Genomic DNA, 18211 nt, shown 5'->3' with positions numbered 1-18211 from the left:
TTTAGAGAGTAAATTATACCTCAAAAGATATTTTATTCTTGTTTTTATCTTTTATCCCAGAGTGAGCAAACGTAAATTCGCACGTGAGTTATCTACATTATTAGGCTACATACATATGGAAGTAGGTCCGAAGGGAAGAGTATTCGGTATAGGATTATGGGATACTAAGGCAGTTTGATGTAAAGTCATCTGCCTTCATATAAAAGTGTTCTAGTTTTGTGAAGTGTGTGTTTGTTCGCGCATGGGGTGAAGGATTAAAATAAGAATATAATCTCTTGTCAACAATAATTTCGATTTATTTCTCTTCTTAGGAGTAAGTTAAATATGGATTAACTTCCAGTCTACAGGATAAATTCTTGTGAAACAGCAGAGTATGAAATAACAACACAATATAGCAGTTAAACTCTGCAGAACAAAAAACCGTTATGGGCGAGAGAGAGAGAGCGTCTATTCAGGTTGGTCAAGTTCTGCTCTTTCTGTCAAAGAAATCAAAGGAGGTGATAAATGTAATGTGTGCTTGGTAGCTATTCATGTGGTATTTGAAGCAAGATTTATTGATTTCTCTATTTATCATACCACTTCAAGCCTCCAATAAGCGCGTGGTGGTCTCACATCAGATTAAAAAAAGACCTTATAAAGGTTCGCTTACTACACGAGATTCGAAATGCGGTCTTTTGAAATAAAGACCATGTCGATACTGACAGAGTAATGAAGACTCCCAAGCAAAGAACCAGCAAGGACCACCACCAATTGGGAATTACACAAGTTTCTATTTTCACCATTATTTAAAAATTTCATACCTGTTTTAAAATAACTCTCAGTAGAACAGATTTTCTTTTCTTTAATTCCTTTTTTTTTTATTAATTCTCTTTTTTTCTTAGTGTTCTATATTATAAACCAAGTCTAATACGATACATTGACACATACCGTAATCATTTTGATAATAGCAAACAAAGCTTCTTCATTTTGTGAAAGCAATCATTAAAATTAGCAGAAGTTTCTATATATGTATATATATTGTTTGATTATTTTGATAATTAAAACTTTCAGTTATCTATTTAAGTACTGTATTCAAAACGGCAATGGTCTGATTATACAATAGATGGCGTTAAAGTGCTGACTGATTAAAATTTCTATGATTATTTTTTTTTTCTCCAAAGTAATAACACGGGTAGTTTTCACGTGCACAACGTCTGCTACGCAATGGAGCTGATAGAACAAGAGACAATTAAAATAGTAATCAGAGAGATCAAAGTTTTCTTTCTGTTTAGGCCTTCACGATTCAAAGAAATGTTGTCTGTTGCATAAGGTGACCGCAAAAATCATTCTTGAATGAAAAGGGCGGAGTGCACGGGATCACAGTGCAAATTATATTTACTTGACTCTCTAATGTTTCTATCAGAGTTTGATTGTTCATGACAATGTGCCATCAAGGTACAGGTAGGATGGCGCGTGTATTGGGAAGCAGTGGCCTTACAATATTCATCTGATAATGATAAAGACAACTTATTTTGAAACGTTCCACCATTGTAAACTTGACCTTTGAGATGAATCGATAAGAATTTTTGTCTTTCACAGGGTAATGTTCAAATACATTTAGATGGTTAAAAGTCTAAAAAAAAAATCATATTCATTTGCCATTTCTTTTATTTCTGCATGAAAAAGAGGATCAGGGTTGAGTGGTTATTCTGGTTAATTCCTCGTTTTTTGTATATATATGAAATCCAAGCTAACAACGGAAAAAAGTAGTTCTTGTTTATAAGGCTTGACACTATTTTCGGTATTGGTTTCATTATTTTTTTCAGATTCCACGCAATTTTTAGTATTCTTTTCATTAAGGTAAGGGTAATACATATAAATATTTAATAAGCCGAAAGGCTATTTTACCGGCGAACATGTTAATAGAAAGGGGAATGGAAAATCCCTTTATGTTTTTAATAGCCAGGTACGAAACTCGGATCGAAATCCATAGAGTTTCATGCCGAAAAAAAAACTATCTGCAAGCCCAAGTATAAATGATCACTTGGATAGTACAACACCAGGGCAACTCCATGCAAAGGTGGAGCAAGATCCCTCGAAACTTTATGGATTTCGATCCGAGTTTCGTACCTGGCTATTAAAAACATAAAGGGATTTTCCATCCCCCTTTCTATTAACATATAAATATAAATATTACTAATATTTATTTGCATGTAAAATAGACGGATGCATAAAAATATTAGTAATATTTATTTGTGCCCATCTGCTTTTATTTTTAAGGAACAGAAATCTCCATTTGTCCCAGCCAAAGATCGACTTAACAAAAGCCTAGATAAAACTGCATAAAGTTCCTATTTATTTAACTTAAGGATAGCAGAAGATACTTCAGTTTGCTTAGAAATATAGCAAGGAAGAAGTCATTCCTATTTTCTATGAGAGTTTCTCCCATGAAAGATTGAAAACTTGTAACACATTAATACCGTGGGTGGACTAAGGGGTTTATCCGGAATCCATCTCTAGAGACCTACTAAATTCGAATTATGAAACTCCTTGCATCCTACATTCGATTTGAAAACTTTTTTTCAACAGAAGGACATATGTCGCTCTTGCTACCGCGCTAAAGGTAGGATGGTTGTAATTTCTCATAAACATCTTTTGATTAATTTCATAAAAAATATGAAATGAATGAAAGTTACTCGAGCAACGGATTTTTTCGTAGTTTTTTTATTTGTTTCTCCATCTTCGACATTCAATAAAATATTAATGGCAGCTCCATGATCTTTGAATGATTTATCTTTAAAAAAAATTAATTTCTCTTTATTGATTATCATGTGCATCAGATATAATTATCTTAAATTAAATTTTTTGTGTGACTATCCATTATGTCTACTTTGGTAGCGGTTTTTCCCTTTCAGTCGTTTCCGACCGTAGGTGAAGTTGTAGCAGGGGCGACTCGTGCATTGGCACTGCGGAACTGCAGCACCCCCGATTTTTCTCAATATATAGATATATTTATTTATATTTGCTTGTAATATTTAATTTTATCATCAACAATCCTATACAATTCTCTTATTTTGCATAAAAAATAATAAAAATCCATCTTGTAGCACTTAGGAGGGCGAAGGACGCTAGCAGCACTGTGTTTACCACAGTATCATGTTGCTACGCGCGCAAGCATATGCATGTCATAGTGAGATGCGAGCTATTAGCGTAATGCGGCACTGTCCGTCGCGCAGTTCCACTGTTGTTTACATTCAGTTTGCGGCAGTAGTAGAGTGTTCGTAGTGCTTATCGTTTTACTCCGTCTCTTTAAATATTTGGACATTACAATTAAAGGATTTAATTGTAATGTCTAAAAATTGTAAATCCATTCCTTTAATAACAATTAAAGGGATGGATTTCATTTATAAGTAATTTTGAAGTATACTAAACTGTATAATTTTATCGATAATAAACAATATTTTTTCATGAAACAAAACAAGAAGAACATATTTTATTTTTACGTAATTTTGAATTATACCAAACAGTATAATTTTATCGATAATAAACAATATTTTTTCATGGTTAATTTTTAAAAAAATTTTTACCATAGTTTTGATATTTTATACACGTATACCTACAGCGTGTGTATGTCTATTTCGAAAGTTGCAATATCCCCACGATTTCAAGCCACGAGCCGCCACTGCTTTGTAGGGATTGCCCACAAAGTGTTCTTGGTGAGATTTTTTACAGGGTAGTTCATCATTGCTTTTCCTAACCCCCAAATTTATCCTGGCTGGGGACTGGCATATGGCTGAGTCATATTCATGGCTGTAATCCATGTGTGTTCAGGAGGCTGGTTTGCCTGTTCTGGGGAACGAAAAACTCGAGTTTCCGGGTGAAAAAAAAAACTCTAACACTGTATGAGACCGGCTATCTCACCTTTCGTCGAAAGAGACCAGAAAAAATTCGATTCCTCATGTCATAGATGGGAATCGAATCTAGATCTTTCCGACCAAAGAGGGCTTCGTCTGTATTGATGTATTGACTGAGCTACGGAAGCCACGTCTACTTTACGTCACTAAAAACAAACAATAAAGAGAAAACCGTACATTTTAATGAATGTACTATTTTCTCTTTTGGAAATATTTTAAATTAAACACTACACTGTGATATGATGAATTTGTATACTTAGATGCTTTGTATTCGTTTTAAAAAGTTTGTCTTCCTTTTTCTCCATCACGGAGCAAGGCTTTTTATTTATTTATTGGAAACTCGGTTTTTCGCTTCACAAAACACTCACGGCCGGCCAGAGTCCCAATTAACATGCGTAATACACTTGCCACAGAGACGTAGTTATTTCGGCTGGTATTCCCAAAACCTAACTCATCAGAGAACCAATCGAATTCTTCTAAGCATCACCAGTGTTGCGAACAAAAAAAAAAGGGTAAAGATTTTTTATTCTACCCAAGAAACCACATTTCTGTATGTAATTACTCTATAATAATCTCTATATTATTCTATAATTATAATTACTCTATAATAACCCCATCTATGGATAGCGCAGCGAATTCTCGTGCAAATAAAATAAGTACTATACATCATTCTAGACTAAAAATAAGCCACCTATGCACTTAAAAATCTCCCTATGTCTAAATATTAAACATTTTGAGCTATAATATGAAAAGGCAGAAAAGTACATGAAAAAAGGAGATGGGGGATCGCATAGTTAATGAACCTGGGTTGGAGAGTCAAGGGCAGAGTTTTCTGATTAAGATATTTTTAAAAATTATAAAAATAAATTTAATAAAATTATTTGGGAATTTAACATTAAGATAGTTTATTAATTCTCAAAATTCAGTCCCTGCAGAGTACTGTTGAGAGGATCGATTTAGTGCAATTTTCTCGGGAAAAAAACTTGGATACTATAGAAAACGTTTTGGTGCATGAAGTAGAATCAAGCCGTTAGCCTTGTTTTAGTTTTTATGACAACACTTGTTACTCAAATGTGCAATCTCTGTCACTTCAATCATGGTGAAAGCGACCTGTTGGGAAATCTAGAAAAAGTTTATTTCAGACCGAATTCTCTGATTTATCTTATTTTTTATTGACATTACCAAAAAAAGATAACGTGGTTTAATTTTGGCTCAAACATAGCATGTTATCACTTTTTGTGTGTGTGTATGTGTTGTTATCTTAGATTCTAACATTTAATGGAATATTTCCACTGCTCTTGAATGAACCTCATGAAGACAACAACAAGCTGCTGAAAAATTTTAAAAGAAGTTTTTATTAGCATTATATTTAGCTGCAACCTGTTTTTCTTTTGTATAAGTTTACCACCTTCTTTTGGATAAGAAAATTAAGCGCATCATATTTTTTCTTATAAACGAAATACCAGTGTTTCCGTGAGAAAAAAAACTTTACCTCCGTTTGTGAGTTGCTAATTCATCGTGTGATTGAAAAGACCGACTAAAGATTCTTCACTTCATAGACGTGAAGCTACGCAAACTGATTGTCTGGATCAGATCTTAGAGAGGTAGCTGGCTAGTAGGAATTACGGCTGAAGTAACTAAGGCTATGAGGCGAGTGTATTATACCTGTCAACTACCTGTGTTTTCATGGCCGGTTTGCCTGCTTTGCGGGACCTCAGAGGAGCCAATAAAATTGCATAATAACATATCCTCTTATATCTAGAGCAGTAGCGTCTTCACTATCATACTGCAACGGATGGGAGGGGTGGAGATCAAAATCATAACTCTGTCTGATATGTATAGTAATACACAAATATGGCCGAGATGAACAGAAACTAGAGTTGAACTCATAAAGAACTTAAAATTACAACTTATTTGTAATTTCAAATTATTCGCATATTCATTAGAAAATTCTGCGACTTTATTTCCGATTTTTATTTTTATACTATTTCTTATTTATTTATTTTTTGCGTGTGGTGGTAAACGAAGGGGTCCACAAAACTAATAATATATTTTCAGTTAATCCATGACATCATCATGAGTCTCCTTAGCTCAGTCGGTTCGACGATGTCCTTCGACTGGAAAGACTTGCGTTTCAATCCCTTAGAACTTTTATCAGAGCTTTTTAAGTGGAGGATGGTGGTGGCAGGATGTTTTCTTTCATAAATTCGAGCATTGTGCTAAAAACCTTATTCTAAAATCATGACTGCGAAATCCAAGGATGGGTATGAGAGCTTGGATGGGTATGAGCACTTAAGAACCCATTAAGAACTGTATGGGGGGAAAGAAGCATGGCTTCATCATCATACTTATGTAAAGCAGCCGTGGGGTGAGGTGGCATAAAAACGATGTTCAGTTAATCCCCTGTGGCATTAGCTTTCTTGCCTTTTGTATGAAGTTGACATCAAAATAATAATAATAATAACAATCCAATCTTTGAAAAGAGAATTTTCAGTTAAAGCAGAGCTAAATTAACTGGTTAAATTAAAGTAACTGAATTAATTAGCTTGAAATGGGGGTACAAGGGTAGTGAGCGTTAGTGGATAGAATAATAAAGTGAAAGAACAACTGCGTATACATCCATGTATACTAGAGTTTAATTTCAGGCATCTACTTAATGCACCCTTCTTAGAGATACCATTTAATAAAGTTCACTTCGTGTTCTGCCGAGCATCTCTAAATTCTATTTTTCCCTTGTGAATCACCCTCCTGAGAAAGCATAACCTTAAGTTAAACTTCTCCAAGTTTTACAGTTTTCGGCATGCATCTCTCCCTACTTTCTACACCCCCTTAATTTCCGGTGTGTTGAATGATAATCTCAGGACACAATGTTTACCACGTCATCGATGAACTGTTATCTTCACGTGGAAGAACTCCTCCCTTCAATATTTCCATTGAAAAACACGCGGAGTTTCCACTGACAATGCAAGAACCGTCAAAAATGTTTGTTTTCAGTTACCCCTACCCCCCAGGTAAACAGTATGCTCAGATTACTATCCCCCCCCCTCGCTTTCCAGTAATATTCCATTGGAAGGTTTCTGCAGCAAAACAATACGTGTTCAGCAATATAAAGAAAGAGAACGACGTCTATTTTATTTACACGTCGATGTAGTCGTTGTATGCATTATGCAAGTAGTGATTCTATGGTAGGATATTATGCTTGACTTTAATGTTATTAACTGTTAATAAGCTAATTAAGGATATGATTACTAATTGTTATTTTTAATATTAATTAATTAATATTAATAGTTGGAATGACTTCATGAGTAGTGGTATATGGATATTAAAACGATCGCGATATCTGATTCTTTTTCTGATCGTTACCGACAATTTGGTCTTATAATTATACTGTACATATATATTGTGCTATCGTGTTTATTACTGTTCGTTGATACAAAAATACAAAAATTTAATATAAAAAAAACTTTTTATTATATTAAATTTAATATAATAAAAAGTTTTGCTATAAATTAAAATTAATAATAAATTAAAAAGTTTAATTTAATTTTAATAAACTTAATAATAAATTAAAGATATTAAAACACCTTTAATTTTTTAATATATGATTATATGTACCATTACTTTCTGTAATATTTGTAATGTTTCTGAAATATTTGCCAAAATGTTTCGCCTATATTTGTAGAAAAAAAATATATCGCCTATATTTGTAGGGGAAAAAAAAAAAAAAAATATATATATATATATATATATATATATATATATATATATCGCCTATATTTGTAGAAAATAATTTCGGTTTACTTCACATGGGAAATTTGCTGCATTCACTGTAGTTTGGGTTTCACTTATCTCACAGATTTACTGAAGCACATCTACTTAATGATAATGAGTTTACATATAGATTTTTATGATCGAAGTTATTCAATAAACACCCAAATAATATATGTTTGACTATTAGTATGCAAATGAAGAGAAGAGGGGGGGCACTATTGTAATGTATTTTCATTACGTTCTTCACCCCTCACTGTGCAAACACCGGACTCTGATCGGTAACAGCACTCACTGAAATTTTCCATTCTCTTTCCTCTCTTTGCAGGTTATCGCCTGGGTCCTATTACTTTATCGGACAAAGTCCTTGCCACTCATCGCTGTTTGTTATTGTGCACTTGAACCACCATGCAGATGACTGGATCTGCCCTTCGTCTCGGAGAGACTTATCACAAATCTTTTCACTTGCTAAACTTGCAGCACGAGCTTCATCTGTCACGTTCTCAGACCACCGCTGCAACCGCAACCAGACGGAGCGTTTGGAGCCTTCTCAACAGTAAGAAAAACAGCCTGTCCTGTTGTCAGCGGACTACTATGGGATGGATCGGAGGAGTTGGACTTCGTTTTGTACAAAGTGGAAGGAAAGGACTTTCAGTTATTCGGGACAGTATCACCCGCGAATTGCAAACCACTGGAAAAAGAAAGATGGCCTATGCGTATAGAAACGAGCTTCGAGATGCAAGAAGAATTGTTGTGAAACTCGGATCAGCTGTAGTAACTCGCGAAGATGAATATGGTTTGGCTTTGGGACGACTCGCTTCCATTATTGAACAGGTAAGTAGCTAGACATATCATTAGATGATGCGCAGGCATACATGATTTATTTATTCGGATAAGCGGATCAATGAATACGTACAAGCCAGTGATAGTTCAATTTATTTAACTATCACTGGGCTGCAGAAAACCCGTAAATTATAGCAACCTTTGTCATTATTGTTCTGAAATTGTTCTAAATCTTGTGAAATAAATATGAATAAGTAAATTGAACTTATTAATTTTATCTAGGTATCCCAACTACAGAACGATGGCAAAGAAATGCTTATGGTAACCAGTGGTGCTGTGGCATTCGGTTTTCAGAAGTTACGTGCTGAAATGAGAATGTCTATGTCCATGAGGGAAACTTTGTCCCCAAAAGAATCAGTCCGACACGTAAGATAACTGCATTTCAATTATATCAGTTATTTATATCCAAAACATTAGCATATTTGGTTAATAACAAAATTAATAAGTTTGAGATAAAACATTCTATAAATTTATTCATCATCATAGTTTATTCAGACATGAGTGTATATACAGAAATTTTCGAATAATAACTCATGGAGATAAAATCTATTATTAAATGAAGGTGAGCTGATCTGTGTTATGCGCCAACTGATAAATGTTAAATGGCTCGTCAATCTCATGTTAAAAAGCATTTTACTTTGTATATTGACAAAACCGATTTCTTGGTCTGATCCCTTTGTCTCCATTACTTGGTCTGTAGAGAAGAACGGCACTGAACGTAAGTTAGGCTAGATATCCAAGTTGGTGTCCCAACCATCTCATTTAACTTTTCTAAATTGTTTCTAATAGGGATTTTTACTGGCTTTCTTACCATGGATATCCTAATATGCCTTTACTAGATGTTATATATAGACGAATTTTTATAGTGATGAGCTTGGATTTCCAGTAATTAGGCTTTTATGGAATTAAAGAACACTGTGCTTTATTTTTAAATAAATTTATTAGGTATATTTAATTTCATAGTGATTTTCATATTTAGGAATTATCTCAATATCTATGTAATTGTTTGTCTCATGCATGTGATATTATTCATATTGAGTTTGATTACAATATCTATTTCCGATTTTCATTAGAACTTTTAATGTAAATTATATTTTAATCCAAAATTTAAAATATATTTCTTATAGTTTTGAAATTTTTAAAAATATTTTAAATATTTAAAATACACCTTTTTAAATATTTCATGAAAAAATATTACAACCAAATTACATAAATAAAATTTTGTTTTACCTTTAACCTTTGCGGCTTGGATGGATATCAAGCCCTTGGACTTGTATTATAATATCTTCATCTCTATGAAAAATGGTTTAAATTAATGAGAATTTATCGAGCACTTGGCTCACCCGTTTTAGGGCAGTGTAGGAGCGTCTGTACCTATGAACAGAGCCGCTTTCGGACGCTTGTGTTTCCACCTATCGTTTTCATCGTAGTTAGATGACTCTCGAATGAGTTGATTGGGATGACTAGCTGCTTTGGTGAAATATGTAATGGCAGTATCACGGAGAAACATGTGAATATCAGGAATGTCAGCGTTTTATAAGGACTATCTTAAAGGGGCGAAGCAAGAAAGCTTTTCATCTTCCCCGTTATATGTAAAGGATAGTGTAGGGATAAGGTGTTATTGAGCTATTAAAGCTCTGATCATGGCAGGAGGGTAACAGCAATAGCCGAGCCTCAGTTAGAACTTCATTGGCTACAGCATTGCCATCCATTACCCTGCAAGGGTATTCATCAGTTGCTACTGCACTAATTTTCTCAGAGCAAGTTAATTTAGTTAACTAAGCTTCAAATAACCTAGCCAATCTTTCTGAAAAGAACCACCATTGCTATAGGATTATCGATAACAGTACATTACATACGTAATTTTAGATACCCATTGTAAAAATGTATGCGTCTCGTGCAGAACCCAATACCCTAGTTAAGGGACTTTTAGTTGAAATCGATTTCATGGAATACTGTTTTTTTTTTTTTTTTTTAAAGTGAAATATTTTGAGAGCTTTAGAGTAAGTTAGCTCTCCAATTAATAATAATAATGATTACCTTCCGAACAGATGATTACTATGAATACGATTCTGAATATTAATTGCATTTTTGAAACGCTAATCACTTGTTGTAATATTTGCAATATTAGAATGTATGTAACATATGTATGACACTGAACTCACATTTCTAGAAATCAAGTTCGGAACAGTTTATTTAACTGATAAGCTAATTTTGATAATATAGACGTGTTTTATTAAATAGTCTGTGGATATTAACGAATAGACCCATAATTTTCTTGTTGCTATTTGTTTTCGCAGGGGGAAATGTCAGGAAGATTACCAGAACCCCGAGCAGCTGCGGCCGTGGGCCAAAGTGGACTCATGTCTCTTTACGAAGCCATGTTTTCCCAGTACGGTGTTAATATAGCTCAGGTAAAAGTCATCTGAGTATCGATAACACAAACTGCATACTTTAATTTAGTAAACTACATTATCAGTTATCTAAACTAATTATATGGCTATTTAAGCTTTAACTAAACACATCATTATCGTTTTTATTAGATACGTTGATTACTATTATAATTATTAGTTTGTTTTTGAGATTGTTTCCTATATTGAGTGTTAATTATGTGGTCATTACAGGTTTTAGTAACTAAACCAGATTTCTACAATCCCGAAAGTAGATTCAATTTGAAAAGTACTGTACTGGAATTACTTGGTCTAAATATCATTCCAATTGTAAACACTAACGATACTGTAGTTCCTCCCATGTATCCAGACATCGAAAGATTAAACCGACAGTGTCAAGTAAGTAGGTCAAATTTCGCTGCTCTTTGAGATTATGCATAGATATTCAGAAAATGAAATAAATTAAGTAGAGTACAAGTTATATTATTATACCGTTCTCGTGAAAGAAACGGAAGTTTTCAATAGCGCCATCTGACGGAAAGTAACTGAATCACGATTTGACAATGTTACATAATGCAATTTGAATTTTACATAATTCAAATAAAGCCATAATTGTTTAATACATCACAGTATAATTTACCATTTATTATATAATAATTATCTAAAGAAGAAATGTGAATAATTTGTAAACAAATGTGATATAATACTGTTACTGAGAGCAGTTTGGATTACATCGTAGTGACCAATAACAGTGTTGAAACATGAAATACAAAACCCGTGAAACTTGGCTGGGTTTTAGTCGCATCTATTCAAAATGACAGGTCATTTGATTCATTTAATTTGCATTCTGTAGACATGTGTACATTTCATTGCTGTTAATTTTAATAGAACTTAAATTTTGAATTTTAAGTTCAAATTTTGAATGCGTTTTTCGAAGTGTTTTAGATTCCAATATCATCTTTTCAAGGTTATCACTATCAAAGACAATGATAGTCTGGCTGCCCACTTAGCTGTTGAAGTCGGTGCCGATCTCTTGATTCTGATGACCGATGTTGATGGCATCTACACCCTTCCACCAGGTCAAGATGGAGCAAGATTAATTCATTCTTACTGTCCTGCTCTGAATGGCAATGTCACTTTTGGAGAAAAGTCAAGAGTGGGACTTGGAGGAATGGAGTCAAAGGTTAAACCTTTTTTCTTTTTACCGTATTTTTTTTTTTTTTCAAATATAGGTTATCATATAATTAATATTTCATAAACAAAAACATGAAATATGATAAATGAAGAAATGAAACATTGTTAATTTTGAATAAAAGCAAGTTATAAATTTGTTAACTGTATTTTTAGAATAATTCTTTTTTTCAGTAAATTGATAGGACGGGAATTACTTTTAAAACTGAACGAAACTTTTTCAATCTCATTTTTATGTAAAAATATTAACCTGTCTAGAAGGATATTGAGATTGCCGAATCCAATTAAATTTCTCAACGGCTTGTCCTCGAGTATTTTACCGATTGATAAGCTGATTTTTTAAAACTAGAACAGCAGTGATTCTCTTAGGAAATAAACATTTGAAAATTGATTAAATTAATGATATGAGACTTAACATGAAAATATTTTACATCGCAGACTTAAATATAATCGCCGGAAGTACATCGAAAACACATTCTTCTGCCTCAGCAAAAAACAATAAAATAAAATAAACCGTTCTTGTCACTTTCTCAATTGGATAGGGTTCCATCATTTTATGTAGGACGGTATTTCATATTAGAGCTGTTTGTGTGACTTAAAAAGCAAATGAATTTTATGTAGATTCATTGACTTTAATTCGTTGATTCATTGGTTATCTTGCTTTTAATAAATCAAATATACTATAAATAAACTGCCGGAAAAAAAAGTTAATATTTTTTTTATTTGTTTATCCCACATTTATTTATGAAGATTCTATAGAATAATAAAAACTAGTAATATCGTAAAAAGTCTGACGATTTCATGGGGAAGGTGTACTTTGGAGTTAATACTACGGGACATTGTTAACCCCAAGCTTCTACTTTAATATGTGATATTTTTGACACAGTTAAGTATAACTATAATCCTTTAATTATCAGAAAATATGATAATGTATTGAAATGGAGAATAATGGATCCATTCATATTTTATAACAATTATAGAAAGAAATTTAAAATTCGAAATTCACCAGAGAACTTATAAGAATATAACTTTCGGTATCGGAGGTCCGTAGGTTATATTCTTAAAGAAATTTTTTATATATTTGGCTATGAAGTATATTTATATATTTGGCTATGGGTGGATACATAATATCCTCCATTTAAATATCTTATTTATGCCAAAATTGAAGCCTTTTGATTGTATACTTTAGTATTTGAAAATGTATTTTAGTGATTTTTTCCACACTAAGTGCAAAACCTGATTATAAAAAAAAAAAAAATTAGTGCAATAAACCTAGAATATTACTTTTTTTTTGTACATTTGAAAACTTTAAGTACAAAAACGATTACTTTACTAATTCACTTTTATTTTATTTTGTAAATAGGTGCGAGCAGCAAGTTGGGCATTGGAACGCGGAATTTCGGTTGTGATTTGTAATGGTAAATCGGAATTAGCTGTCACCAGAATTGTCCAGGGGAAACGTTTGGGCACCTTCTTCACTGATCATAAAAGCTTAGCCCTTCCAGTAGAGACTCTAGCGTCAAATGGTATGTGTGAAATATAGAAATGTCATATTTATTATTCAGAAACTATATTTCGAACCACACACACACACACACACACACACACACACACACACACACACACACACACACACACACACACACACACACACACACACACACACACACACACACACACACACACACACACACACACACAGAGAGAGAGAGAGTCACCTCAATATTAGATTACACTAAGTAATTTGAGAAGGCCTTCAAAATTTAGTGAGTGTCTGAAAACGTTGTTACATCATTAATATGGTAAACAAAGTCATATTTTACTCTAAATGTGGAGTATTTTACAATAATTTTCTTAATGTACTGTTAGATGGCGCCACTTCACACAGGACTTTTTTTGTAAGATTGTAGAAAAAAACAGTGTTCATATATCAGCATTTGTGCCCCTTCTGGGACAAGATCGGAGCTTTAGACATTTATTTTCTAACCCATGTCAGTTTTTGAAGGGTACATTCTGTTTTTCTTGGAGTAGATTAATGTCCAACAGGAGAGATTAATGACATGCTACCTCAGTCAGATAAACTCTACATACAAATCTCATGCTGTATAGTCTAAATCTTAAAAACAAAACCAAAAAAGACCATGTGTAGCTTTCATATTTAAAGCCAAGATTAAAATAAGGCTCAGCTCTTACTATTTTACAGTTTTTACTATTCGATTACAGAAATGAATGTTATTCCTGTTTGAAGGAAACCCAAGTAAATGCATCTTGTCCAAATGATTTTCATAATGCTAATAAATCTTTAATTTTTGACAGGTGATCAGATTTTTATGCAAATACTCCGAACAATAAATGTAGGAATGCAGTATCGTGTGTTTATTATAGATAAAGTATCACACACTATAATAATATCACATCATACAAACATTCTCACGTTTCTCTCCTCGGCTAATAATAATAATGCATTTTTTCTTTCTTTCTTGAGCATAATAGATACAAAAACAGAAAATATTTTCGATAACTTATCATTTACTTTTAAATATATTTCTATTACATAATTTAGTGAATAACCCTCTAACGCTTTTTATCTCCCAAAGGAAGAACATATTTGTCCTAATTTCAGAAATCATTTGATAGCCAGGATAGCCCTTAATTCGCAAAGCAAATTTTTTTAACAACTCATAACAATTAATTAATAACGTTTTACATTTATTATGTTCATTTATAAAGTACCTGCCTAAACCTTTCGGTAACTTCTATTATCTCTAGAAGAAAGATTGCTCGTTTCTAGACTGATCAGAGGAACTTTTTCAGCATGTTTAAGTTAGACAATCTTCGGTCACACAAGTAAAGCTTTACTTTCGAAAACTCAAAAAAAAAATAATAATAAAATAAAAAATTAATAGAACTCACATTATCTCGCACAACATTATAACATGTTTGGAACATTACATGGTAGCAGTTATCTTCCGCACTCTCTCCGAAGTTTTCTCATCCATAAATTCGGAAGCCATGATCGCAACTACAAGTTACGATTAAAGGTTACGATTACTGGCTCCTTACCGATTTCCAAAAGTTGGTTACAGATAAAGAGAATCACTATCCCCTTTAGGGTATAAAATATATTAAAAGATTTATTTATTTTTAGCATAAATAAAAGTAATAAAAATATACAACTAAAAAATTCCAATAACTGTACAAAATGGAATATATATATGCAGGATTTCGCTGCTGAACATTCTCAGATTGTTGGAATAACGGATATGTATATTGCGTATCTGTAATATTTGTACCATCAACAATTAAATAAGAAATGCTTATAGAATCACTAAACAGTAACTAAGCAATGCAGATTACTTTGACAGAAGCTGAAGGTTACATGTTGACGCAAGTCTAAACAATATTATAACTCCTTTAAAGACAACTTTGTCCTTAAAGTTAAAAAAGGTATTCTGTTTATTTTATAAACATCGCATACATAGTATATAAGCAACATTTAGTATAGCGATTTAACCAGAATTATAATTTTATGTAAATTATCATTGTACACATGTCCAATATCATAACTTCATTAAATTGTTATTGCACATATCTATATGCATGCGAGCATTGAGACATTGCTATATTTCCTATTTCCTATCAAAGTTTATGGTATTTTGAATGTCCTTTATTATAGCATAAATATTTTTTATAATTATTTCTGTTTTTAATTTTTGGAAAAATAATTTTATATAATTAAAATTATATACTTTTTTATTTTAAAATTATTATTATTATATATCCATTATTTTTATTAATTAAATATTAATATTATGGTAATATTAATATATATATATATATATATATATATATATATATATATATATATATATATATATATATATATATATATATATATATATATATATATACACACACACACGCATAGAAAGAAAACTTCCATTTCACTTTCTGTGCTTTACAAGTCCCTACAAAACTAAATCACAATTAATTTGAAATCATATCAAAAATTAAAATAATCAACGCAGAAAAATTGTTGGTTATTACAAACAAATCTAATAATAAATTACGCTAGGCTATCTTAAATATCTTTTTAAAATATCTGTAATTAATTTTCAGGGAGAGATTTGAAAAGCTGCGATTTTTGTGATTTTTAGTGCATTTATATTAACATTTATTATTTACGATGTTTTTCCTGGAAGATGTAAAATTTGCTCTGTAAACTGAGAAACGCTATAATGAAATTTTGCTATTGTTTTATTTTATAAGCATTCAAGGATTATGAAGCAAGTGTTTTTTATTATTGTTTTTTTATTGCAGCTATTAATTTGCCATTACTTCATGAGGAAATTAAAACTTTATTCTTCCTTATCTTTTTTCTCTTTTAATAATGTCAGGACAGGGTGTTGAAGAAGTTTTCTAATTCCTTTCTACCTGTTCAGCTTAGTTTAGTTTGAATTGATTGATTGGAAATACAATCAATTTAGTGTAAAATAAGTTCAAATTTTATTTTTGGAAAAACCGAAAACCTTAGAGAATTTATTCAATTATAATCATTATTTTTTAAATTTCTAATAGTTATTGTACTATAAAAGAATTTTGTTTTACATTTTTAAACCAATACTTTTCTATAAAGTACCATGTGATTTATTTCTTAGCTCGCAAAGGTAGCCGAGTATTGCAATCACTCACAGCAGACCAAAGAGCTGACATGATCTACAGCTTAGCTGAAGTACTAAGAAGTAGAAAGGAAGACATTTTACACTCAAACAGCCAAGATTTGAAGTGTGCGGAAGAATCCGGTAAGTTCATGAAAAATTAAAATACAATTGTCACTATTCTTAAAAATATACTTTTACCATTTTTATCAAATAATTTAAATTGATTTTTAATGTCTACTTTTTCTGTAAGATGGCAGCACAGGTATACTATTAGATTGTTTGGTGATTTATTTACTTATTTCTAAAGCGAATATTTAGTAATAAATTACTCCGGTTATATAATCACTCGAACCCGTTGACATTAATTAATGTTGAGTTATAAAGTAATGTAGTTATATTTCGTCGATGTGCAAACTTTACTCTTATTTATGATAAATAATGTGGTTAACATTCTGCTGGTGTTGTCATGCATGCATAATAAATGATTGCATTAGAAAAACCATTGTTGAACGCCAACACGTGAGTTGTCGGGGTTACAATATTAACACACTTAAATAGCGTGCAGGAATATTAAATATGAAGTAATTAAGTATAATTAATTTGCACATCATCGGGCTTATTCACAATTTATAAAATGAACTTTGATGTCTATATTTAGATGATAATTCATGTTTAATAATAATATTTGTCAAACTTCCTTTCTCTATATTATATTAGGCCTTTCCAAGCCCCTTCTTTCGCGATTATCGTTGACGCCCTCTAAACTGAACAGCTTATCGGATGGCTTAAGGCAGATTGCCGAAGGATCTCACAGCATTCTTGGCCAGGTGCTAAGGCGTACTCGAGTAGCTGATGGGATGGAGTTACAACAAATTACCGTGCCTATTGGAGTTTTGTTGGTGATATTCGAGTCTCGTCCAGACTGTCTGCCACAGGTAAGTTTATCACGTAGAAGATAGTTTTCTTACTTATTACCAAAAATATAAATAAATAAATAAAATAAAACAAAATATAAATAAAATATAATATAAATAAAGTAAAACAGAATATATATATAATAAAACAGAATGCAGTATATAAAACATTTTGTCTCTTGATAAGATCTCACTTGGACTCTTGTGCGCAGGTCTGGTTTCCGTTGTAATTCTCATATATTGGAGAGAGTGCAAAGAAGAGTGTTAAAGTGATATCAGGATTGTGGAATACTGATTATGAAGACAGATTGAGAATTTGTAGACTGCAGGCACTAGCAAACAGGAGAAAGATACTTACTACGTATGATTGAGACTTCTGAAAGGATCATACAGGATTTCAAATGATGTAATTTTTTAATTTATAGAGGGTGGGGAAAGGACAAGAGGGGCATCCTTGAAAGCTGAGAATGAAGGCCGCCAAGTAGGGTGTGAGGGCAAGATTTTTCTCTGAGAGGGTAGTGCGTGATTGGAGTGGATTGTCTTTGGATGTT

General features: G+C 32.2%; 1 protein-coding gene across 1 annotated transcript in view; it reads left to right on the top strand.

Annotated features, from left to right (window-relative positions):
• P5CS (Delta[1]-pyrroline-5-carboxylate synthase) overlaps nucleotides 1-18211 on the top strand; it is a 38439-nt gene that overhangs the window by 11308 nt on the left and 8920 nt on the right. Inside the window, exons 2-9 of the mRNA XM_090391385.1 lie at nucleotides 7990-8495; nucleotides 8727-8870; nucleotides 10805-10918; nucleotides 11129-11293; nucleotides 11862-12077; nucleotides 13449-13611; nucleotides 16744-16887; nucleotides 17464-17681. Of these exons, the coding sequence (XP_090247511.1) occupies nucleotides 8070-8495; nucleotides 8727-8870; nucleotides 10805-10918; nucleotides 11129-11293; nucleotides 11862-12077; nucleotides 13449-13611; nucleotides 16744-16887; nucleotides 17464-17681 (1590 nt within the window). The 5' untranslated portion in view covers nucleotides 7990-8069. The remainder of the gene's footprint in view (nucleotides 1-7989; nucleotides 8496-8726; nucleotides 8871-10804; nucleotides 10919-11128; nucleotides 11294-11861; nucleotides 12078-13448; nucleotides 13612-16743; nucleotides 16888-17463; nucleotides 17682-18211) is intronic.

Source organism: Typopeltis vanoorti, chromosome 4 (genome assembly GCF_054136105.1).
Source record: "Typopeltis vanoorti isolate ZY-2024b chromosome 4, IOZ_Tvanoo_1.0, whole genome shotgun sequence".
Taxonomy (NCBI): Eukaryota; Metazoa; Arthropoda; class Arachnida; order Uropygi; family Thelyphonidae; genus Typopeltis; species Typopeltis vanoorti.
Note: the sequence above shows the minus strand (reverse complement) of the source record. Positions and strands in the feature narration are given on the sequence as shown.